Source organism: Lissotriton helveticus, chromosome 9 (genome assembly GCF_964261635.1).
Source record: "Lissotriton helveticus chromosome 9, aLisHel1.1, whole genome shotgun sequence".
In the NCBI taxonomy this organism is placed as follows: Eukaryota; Metazoa; Chordata; class Amphibia; order Caudata; family Salamandridae; genus Lissotriton; species Lissotriton helveticus.
In genome coordinates this window covers 1,254,337,352-1,254,361,748 of record NC_136070.1, presented here as the reverse complement: position 1 = coordinate 1,254,361,748, position 24,397 = coordinate 1,254,337,352, and the positions used below count along the sequence as shown (strand labels likewise).

Below are 24,397 nucleotides of genomic sequence, written 5' to 3'. Positions count from 1 at the left end.
ATATAGGATCGTCAAAACTGACACTAGTCGTCTTACCGTGTTCTGTGTTAGCAGATTGTTACTGCTTGTAAGCTATTCTCGCAAGAACTTGGGTTTGGACCTATAGATGTTCAGTTTGGGTGTACTGCTATGTAGAGGTTAGGCTGTTCTGATTATTTGTGGTACTTTGTCGAGTCGCCTCATGGAATCACTCTCTTTTGGTACTTCACAAAAGCTTTCTTTTAGATAAGTATTATAAATTAATTTAATATTTTATGTGCCTTTTTAACTGGATGAATTGCATTGTATTTCTGCTATCCCAATGGCATACCATATATACATTTTGTATCCACTGTGTAAAATGTATTGTTGTTTTATATGTATCTTTTATGGCCAGAATGTGCCGAAATAAAGATGAAATGAATGAATATGAGATGCTTGACACCAAATATCCCATATTTCAGTGAGCCATCATGTAGCTCTGAAACTCGTTTTGATGAGTGTCCAGCCCATGTACTTACAGTGGCTTCCATGAACACTGGTAATATCTAAGAAGAGTTTAGATATTACAGGGCACCTTCGCTCTGGCTAAGATGCCCCTTCATGTAGTATAGTACACCCTGTCTTACGAGCTGTATGGCCTGCTGTAGGAGTGACTTAGCTATACTGCATGCAGTGTCTGCTGGCATGGCACACAGGGTTGTGGCATGTAGAGTTTTCGTTTTACTCTGCACAAGGTCACACCGCCCGGAGTGGCTGTCTGTGTGTTTATGCTGAGGGTTCCCTTGAGTGGCACAATAAGTGCTGCAACTCTGGGGACCCTCTTTGGTACCAAATGCCCTAGGTACCAGGGGTACCATTTACTAGGGACTTACAGGGGGCACCAATGCTTTGCCAATTGTGGGAACAATTGTACAGTTTTGGGGAAATGGACCTACTGCTGGGGACCTGATCAGCAGGAACGCAGCACAACTTCAGTCAAAGTTGCACCAATCACCAGGCACAAAACGGAGGTGACTATATCAAAAAGGGGACTGCCCTACATCTCACCTTTGTCACCATATTAGACAAAGATGATGTTTCATGCACCACTAATTTTTATCTAGATTCAAACTCCTGGGTCATGTGCACTAATGGCTAATTTGTTATATGTGGAATAATGGAACGTTCATTATGATGCTGGCTCCTGAGCATCACACCTAAAAAAGTGATTTGGGGCAAGTATACATGTAATTTATATTTACTTTACATACTAAAATATGGAGTGGTTGGAAGCAGTCCAACACCAGTAATAAACAGTGTATTATACCCTTGGTATTTACAATACACTGCATTCACATATTTTGATATATTTACACAAAACATCCCCAACCAACCTGCATCTGAGTAACATCTTCAGGAGAGAAGACTTTACAGTAGGACTTGGATCCATGCATTCTTCAAATGGTGACAAATCACTTGTTGGTTTGTACACATACACTAAAAAAAGAAAAAAGATACAATTATTTCCGAACAATGTTTGCTGGCATTTTTTATCATACTACAAAACAAAATGATAGAGAGAGCAGTTAGTAAATAGTAGATAGTTAGACATGTAACAATAGTTGCCTAGTTGTTTAGCATCTTGAACCCATTCACATACTTGATTTCATGTAGGAGACATCTTAATGACCTTGTTGTGTTATTTTGAATACTCTAATTACGTCATAAACACTACACATACATAAATCCCATAACATCATCTTAAATTGCCTTTTAGGAGTAGACAGTGATGAATATTTGTGAGGTGCTAAACGTAATGGGCATTGTTTATGAATCCCAGGAAAATACAGTTGTAAGAGAGTTATGAGAATAAATGCACTCAAATGTCTTACACAAGCTGTGCTGACATTTGCTGGCTGTACAGTCAACGGGTCTGAGAGAGGTCAATCTATGTTGGGAAGTCCACATATCTCAATTGCAAGAGTGATGGAGATGGAGGAGGGCTCTGGATAGACTCTGGATGGGCACCTGGGTATTTGCATCAAAGTATATAGAAGGAGTGTTTTCTGGTTTGAGTGGTGGATATGATCAAAGTTTGCCTAAACCAGAAAGTTTGGTCAGTAGGTGATTAGGAGCCAGAATACTATCTTTACACACTGAGGTGGGGCAATTCTGAGGATTTGAGCTTTGATTGGCTCCAAAAAGTACTTGATAAGTAAGCATCTGCTTGCCTGTGCAACTGAACACCTTGCAGCTCTACAGCCTCTCCAATCTTTTTCCGTGAGGAAAGTTGACCAGATGCCTAACCATTGATGCAGGAGAGTGTCTAAAGCACTATCAGAAGCTGATTTCATTTGAAGAGTTTTGATTGTCTTCTTATGATGGAAAGTCCTATCATTTGTTATGCTAACCCAATAGCCTGAATGAGTGTAGAACTTCAAGGTTAGAAAAGAAAATCAGGATACAGGATTTCTGATCCCCAGAGAAAAAATCTCTGAACCCCAGGCAGAAAAAAACAATGATTTTCACAGCAGCTTCGGCAATTATCCATAAGGCCCATAAGATGTTGAGGTGGGGTTAAATACAACAACAGCAACTAGATAGCACAGAGTGAGACTATGAAGATTTACTGAATGAAGGAACAGATTTGATAAAGCACACAGTTATTCCCCTAGGATTGTACTGACGCTAAGGCATGTGGACATCGCTAATTATTTACTGTGCTAAGGAATGTCGAAACTGCTTTTTAAAAATGTTTTTATTTTTATTTTATTGAAATTTATGTCAGCAAACAGACAAAACACAAATTTGTTAAGGGGAAAAAAAGCATACATCATCATCAGGGCATTTTATAATCAAGGTACAGCATTCAACTTTATACTAGTAAATATCAACATGATCATATGTTTATAAACAGAAAGAGAAATAGATTAGATCATTACAGCATACCAATTCATCCTACATTCATATCCATTTTGCCATAGGAGACCACAATTTAAACCCTTGAATTTTCCTTTTAATACCCTTAATTTTATACAACGCAGTCTCAAGATGATAGATAGACAGCAATCTAGATTGCTAATTGATAAAAGTTGGTGGTTCGGCATCTAACCATTGAGACGTGATACTTAAACGAAAAACAGACATACAGATAAAGATAAATCCTTCCTTAGCCGCCGACCACACACAGGCCGGGTTTTCTTGGCAGCCGAAAATAACCAACGGTGCCGACAATTGCAGTTGAATACCCAAACTATGTATAAAAAAAAACTCAACGTCTATAATAAATTGAGAAAGCTTAGGACAAAAGAAAAACATATGAGAAGCATCCGCTGCATATAGGCCACAGCGATTACAATTGTTCCCCCGCGCAGAATTCCATTTTGCCAATTTCCTGGGCGTATAGTATAACTCAAAAATTGACATAAAATGTTGGCTCTTTAGGGGGCCAATAAGTAAGACATTAGTGGCCATCTCTATACATCTCTCAAGGCTAACTCGATCAACCCCTAATTTATTTTGCCATTTTAACTCCCAAGCCGCTAGATCGTCCTCCACCTTTTCCATGAACAACTGATATAAGGGCCCCTTTCTATACCTTAATTTATTAGCTTCAATAATCTCAATTTTTTAAAAAATATAATCATGTTTTGAGTTATTTTCTGCTTGCAAAAGCTACGTAGCTGAAGATATTTGAAAAAATCAGTTCGAGCTAACTTATATTCCTTCTGTAAAAAATCAAAAGAAACTAACTGGTTCCCCTGAAACAAATCCCCAAGTTTACTAATTCCCAAACTATGCCACCTACGCATAACCTGGTCGCTAAATATCTCTGGAAGTAGAGGACAATTTTGAAAGGGAGTATAAAGATTCAAATTAGAGCCTATGCCAAATTTCTTTTTCGTTTTCTTCCAAATTACAAAGGCGGCGATGACAATTAAAAATGTTGTTTTTTTGTAATAACTTCGTTCAATTATGCGATTTAAACATTGTCTCGCCTCAGCACCCAAGAGCATCTCATAGATAGAGGGAGCAGCGAAATCCTCCGTTGGGTCTTCTGGCAATATTAACAAACCCATATGCTGTAGAATAGCTATCCAGTGGTATACTTGACAATTGGGAACACCCCAACCTCCTCTTTCTCTAGGTAACATAAACCTTTTAAATGCCCTCCCAGCACGATGATAACCCCAGAGAAATCTAGAGCACATTCTCTCAATACGAGAGAATAAGGAAGCCGGCATAAGAAAAGGAATAGCACAGAATAAATATAAAAATGTATGGAAAATAAGCATTTTTAAAACATTACTCCGACCAAAGAGTGACAAATGTAGGTTGTTAATCCTTTCTAGTGTTTTATTAGAAGAGGCAATAATAGGGTCCAAATTTATAGGAATAATATCCTCAACTTTAGGTGTAATCTTAATACCTAAATAGGTTGCCTCGGTTTCAAAGTTAATATCCTCTGGGCGGCCGGCCTCCAAGTGGATCAATTGTGTCTTCGCGATATTTAGTTTATAACCAGAAAAACGCCCAAATACCTCAGCGGCCTCTATAATCCTAGGTAAAGCATTAGTGATGTCCGATGTAGCCACAGCGATGTCATCTGCGTATGCAAATACTTTAAATACCCCATTGTTTATCTGCATAGGTTTGATTGGCATATTATTCTCCAGAGTAGAAATAAAGGGTTCAATATATAACGCGAATAACAAGGGGGAACAAGGACAGCCTTGTCTCGTCCCCCTTGCTATCGACACATTCCCTGACACCTCACCCGAGACCGGTATAACAGCCGATGGATGAGAGTACAATGTCCGTATGGCCTTGATGAATTCCACCGGAATCCCCTTCTATGCCAAGACTGACCACAGAAACCTCCACAAGACCCTGTCGAATGCTTTCTCAGCATGCAACAGGGCCACGCCGAGAGGGGAGTTGGTACCCTGCGACCAATCCAGCATGGAGATAATCTTTTTGATATGATCTGTCGTATCTCTACGTTGAATAAACCCGTGTTGTTGCCTTAGTGAAACCAAGCTGGGCATAAGGTCATTCAACCTATTGGCAATAAGCTTCGAGTATATCTTGCTGTCCGAATTCAGAAATGAAATCGGCCTATAGGACCCCATTTCGGTGTCTTTTTTCCCTTTTTTAAAAAAAACCCACAATCGTTGCTTTGGACCAGGACTCAGGTGCTTACCAAGAAAAGCTTGTTGGCAAACTTCTAATAGTTTATTTTCCAATGTATTCCTAAACGTTCGATAGAATTCGAGTGGAATACTGTCAGGGCCCATAGCCTTACCCTGAGCTAGACCTAATAATGCCAATTCTACTTCACCCCAAACCAAGGGAGCAGATAATATCATTTTTTGTATGTCCTACAAAACTTCTGGAGTCAAATCATTTAAATATTCTCCCTTGTCCCCGCCACCTAATTCGGACCCCGAGTTGCTGTATAACGATTGGTAAAATCCTTGAAAAGCTGCAAGGAAACCCTCCTTAGTTTCTTGCAGGACTCCTTGTAAATCCATAATTTTGGGGATATCATTATAGACTGATTTCTCCCTTAGTCTTTTTGCCAGCATTCTACCTGATTTTTCGCTATATTCGTAAGCATCTTCTTTATGCTGTGCGTATTTTTCCGCTATCTGGTCAGCAATATTAGCGTATGCTCTAGCCCTTTTTTTTTATTTCAAATCATTTTTATTGAAGGAAAATAAATGAAAAGACAATGACAATGAATCGACAATTACAGAAATTGAATCATGTATGCTGTCAAACAAAAAAAACGAAATAAAGGTAAAATACAGTATCTGATGTTGTTGGAGTCAGAGTTACATGCAAGTAAACAAGAAAATATAAGTAAACCACATAACAATAAATAAATAAATGTATAGTACATACAAATATAAGCTGCCGTCAGTTAGGTCAGGTACGAGAGATCCGTAGGCTTAAGTCGAGACACATATAGAGTGGGTCTACATTCAGGTTATCTACACTTACAGTGAATCAAGGCGTGGTACATGAGATGCCCCAACCTAGAGTGCATTGCAAGAGTACAGTAATAAGTCACGGGGGATCAAAACTAAATGAAGACGCATCGAGAGAATTCCACAGTTTTTTATTGGAGGAGCGCCAAGGGGAGGAATGCAGCGCCGAATTGTCGGCGCCCCTCGGAAAGGATAACTAGTCCTGCCAGATTTTAAAACATACCTCTGATGCATTTTTCCATTTACATAGAACAACCTTACATGCCAATGTGAGCATCAAGTCCAGTAGCTGGCGATCTTGTGCATTCGGTAGGTTCGGATCAAGAGCTCCCAGTATGACATATATAAATTCCCTCTTAGGTTTTAACCTGATTACATGGTCAATACAGTCAAAGATTTTCCCCCAGTATGTTTGTAGAGAGGAGCAGTTAAAAAGCATATGGGCTAGGTCGCCTGCTTCTGAGTGGCAATTCCAGCAAGTGGGACTATCTCTCAAGTGGGTTTTAAAAAGTCTTTCCGGTGTCCAGAATGTCCTATTTAACAACATGTATTTGGTCTGGGAGAGTATTGGGGATATTTTAGAAGAGAGGGCAGTGCTGTGAATTACGTCCCAGTCGAGCGTAATGCCCGTAGAGTTCGGTTCTGCTTCCCATTTTACTTCATTTCGTCTATGTGACTTCCTAGACAGAGGGAGGAGCAGCTTGCACACTCTAGAGACGCAGTGACCTGCCCCCAGGAGACGTGGTATTTGGGTCAGAAGCCAGGGTGTTTGAGGTGCGAGGTGGCGTGCCGAGATAATGACTTTCAGCTTCAGGAAGTCATAGAAGTCTAGGGGTGTTAAGTTATGTAAAGCTTGGAGTGAGGCTGTCCCTCTTCAAAGAGATCGCTCACCAGGTTAATGCCCTTCACGGACCAAGCCCTTTTAATGGTAAGATCTCTTTGAGCATTTTGAACTAATGCCGGCTCTACGCCCGAACTAATCGTCTCAGCTAATTTCCACTCAGCTATAATAACCCGGTTAAAATCCTGTTGATGTTTGGTCCGGATCTTTCTACGTTAAAATTTTGAAAAGCTAAGGGTTTCTCCTCTAATGACTGATTTAAAAGTATCCCAAGCTATTTCCTGTGTAGCTGTGCCTTTATTAAAATTTAAAAAATCCTGAATTATTTTAATCATAAATTGGCAGTACTCCTCATCCAGTAATAATTTCCTATCAAAAGACCACGGTTGGCTACCTATTTTTACTTCCGGGTCTAAGGCAAGTTCTAGTATTACAGGGTTATGGTCCGAGACCGATTTGGGCTGGATCACAATATTAGCTTTAACTAACAGTGTAGACGCAGTAAAAAAATTATCTAATCGCACAAATTTTGAATGAGGGGCAGAAAAAAAAGTAAAACCTGGATCGTCGGGATACAATGAGTTCCACACATCATAAAGGCCATGTTCTAGAATCAAACCCCGTAGCGCTGTAAATACCAGCCTCTTTCTACCTGTATACACATTACTTGATCTAATGTTCACTCGAGCTTCAATATTTACATTAAAATCACCACACATTAACACCGGTTGTATCCACTGAGCTACGTCTATATTCAGGAAATTCAGGAGTTCGGCATCGTCCAGATTAGGACCATACACATTGCAAAGTGTGAATCTGAAATGACTAACCTTAAACTCATAAATAGCCCATCGGCCCCATCTATCTGCAGCAGATTTTATACAGACGCCCACCCCTCGTTTTATGAGTCTCGCATCCCCTCTCTTTACCCCGGTTTGTTTAGAGCACACTACCAGCTCCATATCTACATTTTTCAGATACCCCCTATTAGCCCATGCAACATGCGTTTCTTGTAAACATAGTAAATCAATATGTAATAACTGCATAATTTTAGCTAACATCTGCCGCTTTTTGGGATCATTAAGGCCACATATGTTCAAATCCTTAATTTCCTATCCATTAGCAAAATCAAACAGTACAGACAAGGCCATCACTACAAAAAAAGCTATATGATCTTTTACACGTCTTTTATGCATCCTGTCTTCATTTGAAATCTTACTGTAAAATGCTTCTGGTCTGCTGCTGACTTTTCACCCCCCACCACCTACACCCCACACCCAGCACCATAACCCACCATCCCTCCCCCTGACTCCTCCAGCCCCCCCAACCCCCCAACCCACCATATGAGGCCCAGGGACCATCAGTCCCTGCAAAATATGGAATGCCGTGCCCCCCCCGGCCCATCGAAAAGAATATACGTCACAATATAGATAAAGAAAAAGAAGAGAAAACCATCCTAAAGCATTACTGACAAAAACACCACATATCCCCGGTTTGACCTTATTTCGCCCAACTACAGAGCATCCAAATATTCTTTAGCCTTAATTTCTGGGGGAAAAAAATTAGTTTGCCCTTTTAACATAACTTTAAGTTTTGCCGGGTTCTGCAAATACACTACAGCCCCTTTTTTTGAAAATCAGGTATCAGTTGCCGTAAATGCCAGCGCTTAGACACTGTGTTAGAAATGGGATCCCTGGCTGGCCAGGGCTTGCGCTAAAGTCAGTCAGAGACCACCACTTCCACGTCAGGGCAAGGGAGTTACACGCCAAGATAACTCCTGCTCACCTCCTTGGTAACGTAGCACGAGCAGTAAGGCTAAACTCTGAGGCAATGTGAGTTAAGTGTTTGCGCACGCACACCAGCAACAACACCCAAGGCCCACCACAAAGGAAACTCCACACAAGGTTATGTATAAAAATAGCCTTTGTATTATACCAAAACACATTAGATAAAAACACACACTTTACAATGTGCCAACAGGCACGGGCAGAATTTACAGGGGATTATATGTACATGGGACAGGGCCACCTGGACCACTGTCAGGAATCAGCACTTTTAGAACTAGCACTTGGAATATCATTCCGAACATAGCATAGAAAATCACTGTAGCACAAAATAGAACATAAAGCACACAACCAGTAACCACTGGTAACCGGTAAGTACCACCTACGCAACCCTAACCACCTTAGGAAAATGTCACGCAGGGAACCAGGACCTCACTAGCAACACCTGTACTAGGAGAAAAACAACCACCTAAGTATCGCCATACATTTAGGGGTATAGGCATGGAAAGAAAACACATGATGCATAAACATACATTCACCGGTGTAAGAACAAGGCACATGATGCATCAAAACACATTCAGAGGTGCAGCGAAGGAAAACACATGATGCATACACATACATTCAGCGGTGTAGGAGAACACAATTGCGCATAAATCACCTTAGTCACCACCTGTGACTGTCCCTAGGCCAACTGGCCTCGCTGGGGCTAGGACGCCCTGTGTCCCAAAGTCAGGGGCCTAAACGAAGCAGCTTCCCACTAAGTGCTGGGCAGCTGGTGCAACAATGAGGGGGCCAACGTGGGAGCCCCTCCCAGGGAACTCAAAATCAAATAAATATCCCCAAGAGCCTCGTGGGCTCTAACCAAAGAAACTGTGCCCTGGAGCCTCTCTGGGCTGGCAAACAGATATGCCCGGTCTGAGCCTCGCAGGCTCTGAAGAACAAATGCCCCCCTGAGCTTCTTTGGAGTCCCTCGTTGACTCGAGACAAAATGCGGCAATCAAGAGCCTCCGGGTGGGGGGGGGAGCGGCCCGCTGCCAGCTGGGGCTGCTCGACCCTCCCCTGTGCCTGCAGATCGTTGGGGTCCCTCGTGGGGGACCCGGAAGACAGAGGAGACCCTAGAGCCCTTGTGGCTCTAAGAACAAATGTGCCAGTTTTTCTGGAGTCCCCCTCCTGGTGACTCAAGAAGACAATGGCTCCCGGAGCCCTCGGGGACTTTGCAAAAACTGCGAAGGAGGGGGGCGGCACCGGCAATGTGCCCCGACGCCCCCCCTCTCTTTAGCATAGCCCCGGGGCCCCACTCACCTGGACCTGGCGCGGGGGCGTCCTCTCCTCTCGCTGGACTTTGCAGGCGGCGGCGGTCTCTGGCTTCAGTGCGGGGCTCTCTCACCTCACGGGAGTCCCACTGGTGCCGGCAGTCCTTCTTCCTCCCGCCCGGGTTCCGGATGTCTTGTCGTCCTGCCCCCGGCCTGCCTGACTTCCGGCCGGGCGGCGGCGGCGATTCTTTACCGCAGAGAGAACACGTGTTAGTTTTAGAGGAGGATTGAGTATCGTAGGGCCCCTGGCGGGGTGGGCACCCGTCAGGGGTCAAGTCACAGGGGGCAAGACACGGCAATATGCGGCGTGGCGGCTGCTCAGGCAAAATAAAGTGCTCTGAGTGCTAGCAGGCAATAAAGCGCTCCAAAGCGCTGGCAGGAAATAAATAAAGCGCTTCCAGGCGCTTAGAGGAGGAATCAAGCGTCCCCAGGCGCTAGAGGAACAACAAGTCCAGCCACAAGGTCCTCCAAGGAATGCAGCGAGATGGGGGGCAAGGCTGGGCCCAGGGGCCAGCTCACTGGGCCCTCCAGGCAGGGAGGTGGTCCCAGTGGCGGTCTCTCCTGGCGCCCAGCAGCAGCAGGCCCCCCCTCCAGTCAAGATCAGGAACAGAACAGTTTGTGTGGGGACACAGCCCCATTTTATCTACAGCATTCCTTTGTCTGGCTTCAGGGTGAGGGGAGAAACCAGTCACAGCTGGTTTGTGAGCACCCATGGTGTGCTCAGCCCCTCACTCTATTCACTGGAAGGGCTAGGGACATTAGACGCACCACAGGGGGCGGAGCCAGCATTGTGTGGGGAAAACCCAGCCCTATTCAGGACCCAGGTGCACTCCTCCCCAGCCATCAGCATGCTAATCTCCACACTCACCACAGGGGCAGACCCATCCAGACTCCTGGAGCCAGGCTCACCAGCCAGCTCCAGCCAATCACGTGCCAGCACACTCACTGCACACGGACACCAATGTCTAGAAGTGGCACCTCCACACTAGACACAATCATGCAGCATACATCATTGCGCAGCATTCAATCACACGAGTCCACACATACCAGACTCGAGCCTGCACACCCCACGCATCAGGAACTACCAGGGACACATACACTCCCCATGCATTCCTATGGGAGGGCAGGCCAACCTTACTCCACGCACTCAGAGTGCGCACGCACTTTCCACTGGGACACAGTGAAAGTAAGCAGAAACCAAAAATCACTACCACCAGGTCACCATTAAAAGCAAAAAGTTTAGGGGTGAACCTGCCAGAAGGGCCAAGTCCAATATACTGTCGCCTGACAAAAATCTGGCCTAACAAAGAAGCTGCAGTCCTTGGCAAATGCTTTTTTATCTGCCCTTGCTAGCGCAAATATGTCCTCTCGGGCTAGAATATTATTAAAGCAAACTAAAATTGCTCTGGGGTGTTCCACTACTCCTTGACGAGGTTTCTTCACCGTAAACGGGAACCGATGTGCCCTTTGAATTTCCCTTGACCAGTCCCATGTCGTCAATTCTGGGAAGACTTCATTCAGTAATTCAGCAACAAATTTCCGCATGTCAAGGCCCTCCTTATTCTCCGGAATACCCAAAAAACACAAGTTGTTCCTGCGGGCATGATTTTCCAACTCTGACAATTTATGACTGAGATCGTCACGAGGAGCTTTAATGGATTCTAACTCTAACTTTTGAGCGGCAGCATCATCTTCTAATACAGATATTCTGGCCTCAGCATCAGTGGCTCTATCAGCTGTTTCAGCACAGATTTGTATTGGCCGTCGGACAGCATTCTTTACTTTGCAGCATGTAGCCTGCATTCGTGAGTTCTCTGCTTTGCTCTCCGCTCTATGACCCATCATTGTATTATAGATTGTGGCCAGGGTAATCTCCTGTGGAGCAGATGTTTCCTTTCCATTTTTCTCCCCTTCGGGGACACCTGCTTCCGCTCCTGACACTCCCTTCGCAATCTCAGAGGGCTCAGGGACCTGCTCTTCAGTTTTAGATTTAGTGTGGTGTGACCCTCTTTTCTTCCGTTTCTTAACAGTGGTAATGTCGCAGGGTTTCCGTTCTCCCACAGAACTGTGCACAGAGGATTGGAACCTCGGCGAATTAGGGTGACCCAAAACTCACCTCAGTACCCAACAAACCCCTTACCAGGCTAGCTACAGTGTCTCTTTGGTCATAACAAAACTCCCAATGCTTAGACAAACCAGAACATGAACTTACAATACCTCAGGTTACGTGGAACACATGATCACTCTTTCGTTATACAATCATTTCAACCCAGAACGTGGAGTAAATGAGAACACGTGCACGTTTGAAATATTTATTTACTAATGCCGTTTTCTCAAGCGCAGTATCTTAGATAATACAAGGAAACATATTATCAGAAGAAAAGTTATCAGCATAGTTACTAGTCCACAGAAAGCGAATCGTGACAACATACTATTATGCTGAAATGAATAAGTGCTAATAACACATAGTTCTCACCCTCCCTATCTGGTATATTACATTAATATATAGAAGGTCTCTTTGGGTTTTAGCAGGGCGGGCCCATACCTTAAGATCCTAGTATGAAGAGATCACATCTGCTCCCAACAGCTCTCTGCATGCGAACCGCATCAAGTGTGTTTGTGTGCTCCAAGTGTGCAATATAAAACGCGCCTAAAGCCAGAACTTGGCAGGAGATGCACTTATGTTATGTCTATGGAGGTGCGGATCAGTTCTCACAACAATCTGTATCGTGTTATTCTTGTTGCTTCAGCACTTACTGTACAGACATAGTTTATTAAGCAAAGCCGATTTGAGAGCAATAACATATTATTCTCATGTAAACTACTAGGTTGAAAGCTAAATCAACAATTATGTATCGTATGCAAAAGCAGCAAAAGGAAAAAATGGCGTTTAAACATTTAATGAGCCTATGCTAACTTAGCACAGTTATCAGATTAAACAGCAGCTATATGACACCCCCCATGATCCGAGGACAGATAAGATAAGATAAGATAAGGGCCATCACTCGAGAGCAGAGTTCAAGAACAAACGAGCTCGGTGTATGAACAAATTGGCGAAAAATTTGAAAACAGCAAAAAGTTTATATTTGCTCAAGCCAATAGGCAAGGGAAGGTAAAAAAGCGTAACACAATTTTCCAAAATAATGTCAATGAAATGCTAGTTGTCAGCATGCCATGCCAGGTAGGAAGTTCTAAAAGTTTCTAGGACATGACCGTGTATGCAAAATAAGCAGCAACAGCCTCCAACATGAAATCACCGTCTTCATCTGAAAACAGTTCAGCCATCTAATTTAAAAGTGGAAAAGAACATACGTGTTCCTCCAGTACCGGAGCCTCTATCACCATCAGAGGACAACTCGGTGGGTTTTCAAGAAAACTTAGTGCCAAGAAATCTTGCGCTGCTGCGAGTATATTCCAAGGACCCATTAGTCCATGCATCGCTGCTAAGGCCATAATCCTTTTGTCAGTACAAACCAACTCGTGAGTAACGGCGAGACCCATCAGCTGATTAAAGTCGACGCCAGGAGAAACCGGTCGGCAGAGACACAAATCAATGGCCCAGTCAAAGTCACAGCTTAGGCAGTGAAATACAGGTTAGACACAGGTGAAGTAGGAAAATCGAAACGATAATCCAAATGCCGTGCTTAAAGTCGCAAGCGGCAGTATGCCATAATATTCAAGCATCCGGGTGCGAAACAGCGTCAGAAGGGGCTGGGCGGCGTCTTGCACAGGAAGGGCATCCATATTTAAAAAAACAGAAAATAACCAGAGCGCCTGCCGCTAGTGCCAGTAAAACCGGGAATCCACCAAACAAACTCGAAAAAATGGAATGAAAGAAAGCAGGAATGACTCAAAATATTTTTTCAAAGGAAGTCACGAGACCACTGCTAACTATTTTTAAAAAATGCGTCAAGCCAGTTGTGGAGGACGCGTTAAAGATAGAATGTACCATCTCACTGAAATGCAACGGTAAATCAGTATTTAAAAGGGCCTGAACCTCTGTACGGGTGTTGGCTATGTGAAGCACGAAAGTTTCACGAGCCGAACTCAAGGCCACTTCTTTTTGGGACAATAGCGCCCTTATTCTGCTCATGCCGCTGAACTCTGCTGTCAAGGTTGGGATGCGCGGCCAGATGGAAGCCTCCCTGTTTTCATGTGTGGGTGGGTACAGAACATTTCTGCAGCAAACTACACGTTCAGTTACGGTTACAACATAAGGAACACCTTTTATTAACCCACAACAATCTTCATTATTCAAAAGTAAATAACTACTGTTCCCCAATAAGGTAAACGTTGGGATGATTGCTGGAACCGGTGTACCTTTTAAAACACAGGCTAAATTTGGTCGGTCTTGGTTGCATGAACCGTGCAATTGTATGTGTCTACACGTTAATGAATGATCCGGTGTTTCTGTACACTCCTCCCCATTCAGATAAACCTCCTGATCATCTTTTAAACATCTGTAAGTATATGGAAGGGACCAGACTTCATGAAGGAAACCGCTACCTAATGGTTCATATCGACCAATGGCCACATATCGCATACAATTAGTGAATTTATACAAAGCAAAAGGCAGCGTTATTAAACCGTGGATAAGTCACGATGCAGCAGTGGCCTCTGCCACAGAAAAAGGCAATGACTCTAATCTTTCAATATGCAACATAGAAAAAGATGCATCACGCATGGAAAGCAAGCGCTGCTTGTCAGTCAAATTAAAAGGGGCAAAGAGAGATGAAACATTCATGTAGGTCCATGGCACTTTGCCAGCTTTCAACGTTTGTAGGGTCCATGCAAATTGCATGATCGAACGCAATTGATTTTGGCCATGGTATAATACTGACACTTCATCCTGTACAATATCCACAACAGAGGACACAATATTATCTAATGTGTAAATGCGGGAGGAAAGCATGTTAATACTATTATCAACTACTGCAAGCACTTTCTCAAGATTAGCTTGATCAATCGCTCTAAGACGTGTTGCGGCCTTAACCTGTGATGTTTTCCAGATTTCATTGTAAATAGCATATATCCACCTTTTTGACCTACCGCTAGCCGGGCCTTTTATGAAATCATTTAAATCTACATCTTCATTCAGTTTTGAAAGGTGACTTTTAACTGCAGGCAAGGTAGAATGTTTCAGCCAATTCTGACATAACTTGCCCACAGAATAAGTCGTGACAGTGTGGACCATGTCAAAACGGGGATCCGATCTAACCTGTCTAAAGCCATCTGATAAACCCAAAAAACGGTGTTGGCAAGAATCAGCACTACGTTGCCAAAGCAGCCAACCTTTAGGATCCAAGCTGGATATGTTCGAAGAAGTATTAAGCAAGAGGGCGTGTAATTCACTAATGGACAATTGTGTAAAATTACTCCAGCCATTATATTCCTCCAAATCTGGGATAGTCGGGGTATTTAATTTTTTAGAAGTAGCCAATCCAAAGCAAGTGGTCTGGGAAATTGTTTCATTCAAAAACAATATATGATTCGGGATGAGACATGCACGGTGCAAAGCCTCTATGCCTTGTACCTGCCAGGCTCTTGAACCCCAAACCGATTTAAGGTCAATTGTTTCCTTCCATAGTTCGTAGCCTCCAGTAACTAACTGATCAAGGAAGGACTTCGAATACAATAATTTGGTATCGGTAAGTCTAACCTTGGACGTTGGCTTCTTTGAAATTTTAAAATAAAAAGACTCGGGACTGGACTGACTAAAGTCAGTAAAATAAGTGTACTTTTTAAAAAAAGTTTCCGAACTGCCTTGTTTAGGTGCTGGGCAATGTTCCCACTGCGTAAAATTAACAGAATTCCTCCTGGAAGATGTTTTGTGTAAGTAGTGATTGCCAAAATGTTGGAAGCAAAACAAATCAACATAATTAGCGGACTCTAAATACAAATCCTCAGCATCAAAGGCAGCATAGTATTTCAAATCAGAAAACAAACTCTCTACTGCATGAACATTCCAATCATCAGAACGTATGTTTTGTTTCACTACATCCCCCATGTTCACTCTAAGGACATTAGGAACATTAACCACTTCTGTAGGGCCATGAATTTGAAATCTAACTGCATCCCACACAATTCCATCAAGGACTGGCCAGGCAGTGATGTTAACAATTGTCAAGTCTCTTTTCAATCTGTGTGCAGAATGTGACGAGGAAAGTGGGGCCAAAGTTCCATTGAGATGTCTAATGCATCTTCTCTCCTCGACATAGTGTCCATTGATGAGTCGAAAAAAATAGAATACAAAACCAATTGACATAAAGAGGTAAAATGAAAAAAAGTATAAGCCAAATATATGTCCAGGGTGGAATTAAAAAATGTTTTTTAAATAACGTGGCATAAACTGCAAAATGTGTGGGTTTCTGCGAGGCAATGGAAACAGTGTCAAATGAAAATCTTGATTCAGTGGCCAAACGGGTTTGCAGGTCAGGAATCGATAAGTCAGTGGGGTAAGTGTAATCGATATCATCATGGTCTGTACCAGGCAAATTACTTAATAAAGGACTGGAAAGGACAGGTAATTTGATGGCCACATCAGGCTCAGGATTTGATGTAGTTGCCAAAACTGAATTTCTCACCATGGAGGGACAGGATACAGCTCGTGTCATACTAAGAAGAATCGGCCATTCTGTGTACCTTGACATTGTCAATGGAAATAAACCTGTTTTCCTTACGACCTGGAAGAGGGGGTAAAATGACTGTTCTTGTGCCCTTCACACCAAGGACTAGGACCGGAGCTCGATAGGAAGGTCCAAATTCTTTCTTGTTTGCGATCTTCTCTCGAACCAGTTCTCCAACTTGGGGTAGCCAGCCAACTACCGGGATCTGCAACGCAACATCCAATGTGGAGGGCAAATGTTCCTTTGCAAGACTGTCTCTGGTCTTTTGTAGATCCTGTAAAACATTGCAATGTTCATCTGCGTCAAAGGTTGTGGCGCGAACCACACAGTCTAGACCGTCAAGGTCAGGGACGTACATCTTGATGCCAAAGAGCATTTCGTATGGGGTCCGCCCACCCAGAGACCTTCTAGGGAGATTATTAAGAGCACGCTGCATGCCATTGAGATGGGCCAGCCAGTTTCTGCCAGTGCCTATAACTCGAGCTGTCAAAGATTGCTTTAAGTCGCGGTTCATTCGCTCAACTACACTGTTACCCTCAGGTCTGTAGGGAGACAAAAACTTGACTTGGACCCCCATCGAACTCATGGCATCCTTGTAAGCCTTAGAGGCGAAAGCCGGACCCTGATCCGAATGGAAGGTACCACAGGCAAAAATTCCCACAAAGACATGCAAATCTCTGATGACAGTCCGTGAATCAGCGCTGCGATGGGGCCAAACCCATACAAAGCGTGTGCATGAATCCACTGCTAATAAGATGTACTTATACGCAGTATCAGAGGAAAAGGGACTGCAGTGATCCAAATAAACACATCCGAGAGGTTTATTTGAGATGTACAACTGTGTCTGTGGCGTACGCGCTGCAGTAGAAGGTTTAATCTGCTGGCAAATGTCACATTGAAGGACATAGTCACGCGTCTGTTTGTACAGTCCCCGCCACCAGAAACGTTGTTGTAGTTGAGTTACAGTGGCTGAGACGCCCGCATGCGCAGACGCCACACCTTCATGAGCCGCTGTAATCAAGTCAGCCCTGCGATCCGAGTTGGGAATCAAGCGTTCGCCAACATCAGGTATTCTCACAAAAGGAGCCTTTTCGGGACTTAAGTGGTATGTGTACTTCGAAGGGAACCCCGCAGGATGTTTACCTCCCTTCTCAGTGGCAGCAACTGCCGCCAAGATGTCATTATCGATCTTATTTTTGGACCTTGTAACCGCTGCAACTAAATACTTAGATACCACTGATTTCGCTGCTTCATCAGCAAGCGAGTTACCAACAGCGTGAACTCCCACACGCTGGTGGCCGAGAGTATACAATAATTTGGTATCGGTAAGTCTAACCTTGGACGTTGGCTTCTTTGAAATTTTAAAATAAAAAGACTCGGGACTGGACTGACTAAAGTCAGTAAAATAAGTGTACTTTTTTAAAAAAGTTTCCGAACTGCCTTGTTTAGGTGCTGGGCAATGTTCCCACTGCGTAAAATTAACAGAATTCCTCCTGGAAGATGTTTTGTGTAAGTAGTGATTGCCAAAATGTTGGAAGCAAAACAAATCACCATAATTAGCGGACTCTAAATACAAATCCTCAGCATCAAAGGCAGCATAGTATTTCAAATCAGAAAACAAACTCTCTACTGCATGAACATTCCAATCATCAGAACGTATGTTTTGTTTCACTACATCCCCCATGTTCACTCTAAGGACATTAGGAACATTAACCACTTCTGTAGGGCCATGAATTTGAAATCTAACTGCATCCCACACAATTCCATCAAGGACTGGCCAGGCAGTGATGTTAACAATTGTCAAGTCTCTTTTCAATCTGTGTGCAAAATGTGACGAGGAAAGTGGGGCCAAAGTTCCATTGAGATGTCTAATGCATCTTCTCTCCTCGACATAGTGTCCATTGATGAGTCGAAAAAAATAGAATACAAAACCAATTGACATAAAGAGGTAAAACGAAAAAAAGTATAAGCCAAATATATGTCCAGGGTGGAATTAAAAAATGTTTTTTAAATAACGTGGCATAAACTGCAAAATGTGTGGGTTTCTGCGAGGCAATGGAAACAGTGTCAAATGAAAATCTTGATTCAGTGGCCAAACGGGTTTGCAGGTCAGGAATCGATAAGTCAGTGGGGTAAGTGTAATCGATATCATCATGGTCTGTACCAGGCAAATTACTTAATAAAGGACTGGAAAGGACAGGTAATTTGATGGCCACATCAGGCTCAGGATTTGATGTAGTTGCCAAAACTGAATTTCTCACCATGGAAGGACAGGATACAGCTCGTGTCATACTAAGAAGAATCGGCCATTCTGTGTACCTTGACATTGTCAATGGAAATAAACCTGTTTTCCTTACGACCTGGAAGAGGGGGTAAAATGACTGTTCTTGTGCCCTTCACACCAAGGACTAGGACCGGAGCTCGATAGGAAGGTCCAAATTCTTTCTTGTTTGCGATCTTCTCTCGAACCAGTTCTCCAACTTGGGGTAGCCAGCCAACTACCGGGATCTGCAACGCAACATCCAATGTGGAGGGCAAATGTTCCTTTGCAAGACTGTCTCTGGTCTTTTGTAGATCCTGTAAAACATTGCAATGTTCATCTGCGTCAAAGGTTGTGGCGCGAACCACACAGTCTAGACCGTCAAGGTCAGGGACGTACATCTTGATGCCAAAGAGCATTTCGTATGGGGTCCGCCCACCCAGAGACCTTCTAGGGAGATTATTAAGAGCACGCTGCATGCCATTGAGATGGGCCAGCCAGTTTCTGCCAGTGCCTATAACTCGAGCTGTCAAAGATTGCTTTAAGTCGCGGTTCATTCGCTCAACTACACTGTTACCCTCAGGTCTGTAGGGAGACAAAAACTTGACTTGGACCCCCATCGAACTCATGGCATCCTTGTAAGCCTTAGAGGCGAAAGCCGGACCCTGATCCGAATGGAAGGTACCACAGGCAAAAATTCCCACAAAGACATGCAAATCTCTGATGACAGTCCGTGAATCAGCGCTGCGATGGGGCCAAACCCATACAAAGCGTGTGCATGAATCCACTGCTAATAAGATGTACTTATACGCAGTATCAGAGGAAAAGGGACCGCAGTGATCCAAATAAACACATCCGAGAGGTTTATTTGAGATGTACAACTGTGTCTGTGGCGTACGCGCTGCAGTAGAAGGTTTAATCTGCTGGCAAATGTCACATTGAAGGACATAGTCACGCGTCTGTTTGTACAGTCCCCGCCACCAGAAACGTTGTTGTACTTGAGTTACAGTGGCTGAGACGCCCGCATGCGCAGACGCCACACCTTCATGAGCCGCTGTAATCAAGTCAGCCCTGCGATCCGAGTTGGGAATCAAGCGTTCGCCAACATCAGGTATTCTCACAAAAGGAGCCTTTTCGGGACTTAAGTGGTATGTGTACTTCGAAGGGAACCCCGCAGGATGTTTACCTCCCTTCTCAGAGGCAGCAACTGCCGCCAAGATGTCATTATCGATCTTATTTTTGGACCTTGTAACCGCTGCAACTAAATACTTAGATACCACTGATTTCGCTGCTTCATCAGCAAGCGAGTTACCAACAGCGTGAACTCCCACACGCTGGTGGCCGAGAGTATGAATTACAAAAACAAGCGGCAGTTGAGCCTTAAGCTCAGCCACTCGAACCCAGATCATCTTGTGTTTTATTGTGCTACCCTTGGAATCACGAAATTCATTCTGAATCCAAAAGAACAAGTTCTCATTGTAAGACTGGACACAGTAGTAAGAATCACTCACAATAAGAGTTGTCACACTGGGATCTGCGTACTCTAACGCTAGTAAAAGAGCACGAAGCTCTGCCAATTGTGCGGTGCAGTCCCCTAGAGTCTGCGATTGTACTACTCTGGACTTGTACTCATCGTTCACCATGGCACCGACCACAATAGCGCACGCGGAAACGTAGGCGTGTTTAGAGCCATGCGCAACCTGCGCTGAACCATCAATGTAAATGATGCAATGGAAATCCTCCAAAGGTCGCATTGCCAGAGGAGCGGGATGAACGAATTCATACTGCAAGTACTCCTGCGACCGCAATGAGGCATCAAAAATAAACGTGACATCCGTGGATGTCAAGGAAGCAGCCCATTGAATCCACCGAGGGTGCAAAGCTTTCGAATTCGGTACACTGGTTTTCGTAACAGCCTCCAAGTGAGGGCATGGTGTAACAACTAACATGCGTTTTCCCTGTGACAGCGCACGTTCATTAAGAATCGCCATCTGCACTGCTGTCAAAACTTTTTCCACAGTGGAAAAACGCATTTCAGCCGAAGTGTACAAGTGTGACTTGTAAGCAATAGGTACTGTATCTCCTTCATTAAAAGTCAGGTACGTGAAACCCACCGTCCCAGGAATAATCCTTATTACCAGGTTAGTGTGGTTATCACGAGTCAGCAGAAATTTAGAAGCTAGCAGATCAGCCTGCAAGGATTGCAAAATGGCTGAGTGCTCAGGCAGCCAGCATGATTTGGAAAAAGTAGGTTGTATCAAAGCATACAAAGGCTTGATACGTTGGGCATATTCCGGAATGTATGTCCTTCCGAAATTTAGAAAGCCCAGTAAAGACTGTAATTTTTTCAGTGTTGTTGGAGCGCGCAATTGTGCGCATTGTTCCAGTGAGGAGCCAAACCTCTACCTTCATTGTTGAGCTCATAGCCCAGGAACAACACTGTATACTCCGCAATGTGCGACTTTGCAAAGTTAAATTTGTAACCCATGTCTGATAAGGTACAAATTATGCTGTTGACGCGACACAGATGCTCCCAAATTTCGTCGTCTGTGAGATAAATGTCATCCACATACGAACAAGCATCCGGATCGATTCTCTCCAAAAGAGAGACTATGAGGGCAGTGAAAATTCCAGGACTATTCTTATAGCCCATTGGAAGACGCCGGAATTGTTTTTGGACCCCGGCTGAGGTAAAATTGGTCCATTGGGAACTAAGACCGTCTAACTTGTGGGCATAAAAACCGTTGGAAATGTCAAGCGTCGTTTTAAAACGCTTACGCACAAGACTATCCACGAGTGCAGAGCCGTGAGTATTCTGTACTGCACAGTTACGGCAATGCAAGTTCAAATGCCTGTAATCCAAAACCAAACGATACGTTCCGTCTGGCTTTGTCGCAGTGAAAAGGGGGTTATTCATCGGAGACACACACGTTTCAATTACACCTTGATATTCCAATTGTTCAAGGATTGCCGCGACGGAAGCCATGGCTTCTCGACGGATGGGATATAAAGGTTGAGGCTGCGGCTGAGACCGCAGAGGAATCTCGTGACTTGGGGACAATTTATCCCAACCACATTGGTTGCGGTACAGAGCCGGCGCTAGAGCCAGAGCCCACTCTTCTGCAAAATGTTGCGCATGCTCTTTCGAGACAGTGTTCGCGAAACTGGGGAGGATTACCACCTCCCCTCGCGGCGCTGCGAGCACAAAAGGTGGGGGCCAGTCAGCCTCCGAAAGCAAAATGTCATACGTAGACGAAAGGTTTCCCAAAACACCCCTTTAATAGTGCGTTGTATGTCTCCTTCAATTAACAGGACAATTTCGAAAAGTCTATCAGGGGGAGCTACTCTCGTGTCTGCTGTTTCTATTACAACATAAACGTCAGTCGCTGTCACCTTCAGTAGTGGACGCAGGGCCTCTCTCACTGTGGAGGATGAGGAGTGAATCCAGCCAAAGCAGGCCAATTAGTGCCTGGAATGGACAAAGGACCTAACCTCGCAGCGGACAAAGAATGGGGTAGGGTGCCACCAAACCAAACGCGATGCTGCCAATGATCAATAGGTACCTCCAGTGCCCTGACCAGTATATATTCAGCCGGAACAGGTGAGGGGGTGTATGTGTGGAACACACCAGAAGTTGCGTCCACTGCCGGAAACGTTACCCACGAATAGAACAGTTCGTAAGGGTACGCCGGATCTGCACACACCACCAAAATCACCGCCAAGCCATCCACTGGGACTTGGAAAGTCTGTAAATGGTTGCGCACCGCAATGCGACTATGCTGCGGAATGTCTACAGCCTGGGCCATGATTACACCGGAGCTACGGAAAAACAAAGTAAACTTTGTAGCACAACTGGGTAGTAATTCAAAGAAACCGTTTTAGATAGATTCAAGCTTGAAAAGACCTATTGCAAAAATAGGTAGGATTTTCCGACACCACCGTTTCCCGGAAACAACAGTGAAGGGGTAAGGATTGAATGAAAGACTACTCAATTGTCATGATATAAGACCACCGAAACGTTGGGCGCCATGTCGCAGGGTTTCTGTTCACCCACAGAACTGTGCACAGAGGATTGGAACCTCGGCGAATTAGGGTGACCCAAAACTCACCTCAGTACCCAACAAACCCCTTACCAGGCTAGCTACAGTGTCTCATTGGTCATAACAAAACTCCCAATGCTTAGACAAACCAGAACATGAACTTACAATACCTCAGGTTACGTGGAACACATGATCACTCTTTCGTTATACAATCATTTCAACCCAGAACGTGGAGTAAATGAGAACACGTGCACGTTTGAAATATTTATTTACTAATGCCGTTTTCTCAAGCGCAGTATCTTAGATAATACAAGGAAACATATTATCAGAAGCAAAGTTATCAGCATAGTTACTAGTCCATAGAAAGCGAATGGTGACAGCATACTATTATGCTGAAATGAATAAGTGCTAATAACACATAGTTCTCACCCTCCCTATCTGGTATATTACATTAATATATAGAAGGTCTCTTTGGGTTTTAGCAGGGCGGGCCCATACCTTAAGATCCTAGTATGAAGAGATCACATCTGCTCCCAACAGCTCTCTGCATGCGAACCGCATCAAGTGTGTTTGTGTGCTCCAAGTGTTGCAATATAAAACGCCCCTAAAGCCAGAACTTGGCAGGAGATGCACTTATGTTATGTCTATGGAGGTGCGGATCAGTTCTCACAACAATCTGTATCGTGTTATTCTTGTTGATTCAGCACTTACTGTACAGACATAGTTTATTAAGCAAAGCCGATTTGAGAGCAATAACATATTATTCTCATGTAAACTACTAGGTTGAAAGCTAAATCAACAATTATGTATCGTGTGCAAAAGCAGCAAAAGGAAAAAATGGCGTTTAAACATTTAATGAGCCTATGCTAACTTAACAGAGTTATCAGATTAAACACCAGCTATATGACAGTAACACTAAGATTTGGTGAGGCTACGCTTAGCCTTAAGTCCTCCACCGAGCTACTGCCCTCACTGTATTCCGCCCAATCTCTACTTAAATTCATACTCTCATCTGAGGATGGATCCGATAAGGAGTAAAAATGTCACCAGTTTCATGTACACCCATCACATCTTGCACTCCCTCAGTTGAAACAAACAAATCTATCTCTGTTACAAGATTATCCTTACTGCCAGTCAGCATCTCTTTTACAGCACTATCAGGGACTCCATTTCCTACAGTGCAACTCTCAGCATCACTCGGACTTATGCTGTGCTGTTTATCGATTGGGCTTACTACCAGATCTTTACTTATATTACGGGCAGTCAAATCCTTCGTGGCTATAGAATTGGGGGACAAATTTTCACCGGGTGCGTCCACCAAAGCATCTTTATCAGGAGCAGTTTCTACCACACCCAGCTGAAGTCCCGTATTTCTAATGTTCTGTCTCTCAAACATTGCAGGCAGGGTTTGACTTCCTTGTTTAGTCGAGCGTGGAACAGCAACATTTTTTCCCAGGAGTTCACCCCCCTTTCTCACATTGACAGAGGCATTATATGGGGTACTCTCACCTCCTTCGACGAGCCCTCCATCGACATTTTCCCCCTCCTCCACCACTGCAGGCTGCTCCTTAGTTTTGCC

At 44.0% G+C, this 24,397-nt stretch overlaps 1 protein-coding gene across 1 annotated transcript in view; it reads right to left on the bottom strand.

The window, feature by feature from the left end:
• LOC144783414 (E3 ubiquitin-protein ligase rnf213-alpha-like) overlaps nucleotides 1-24,397 on the bottom strand; it is a 2,376,820-nt gene that overhangs the window by 1,337,764 nt on the left and 1,014,659 nt on the right. The window contains exon 19 of the mRNA XM_078662402.1: nucleotides 1,356-1,458. Coding sequence (XP_078518528.1) covers nucleotides 1,356-1,458 — 103 coding nt within the window. The remainder of the gene's footprint in view (nucleotides 1-1,355; nucleotides 1,459-24,397) is intronic.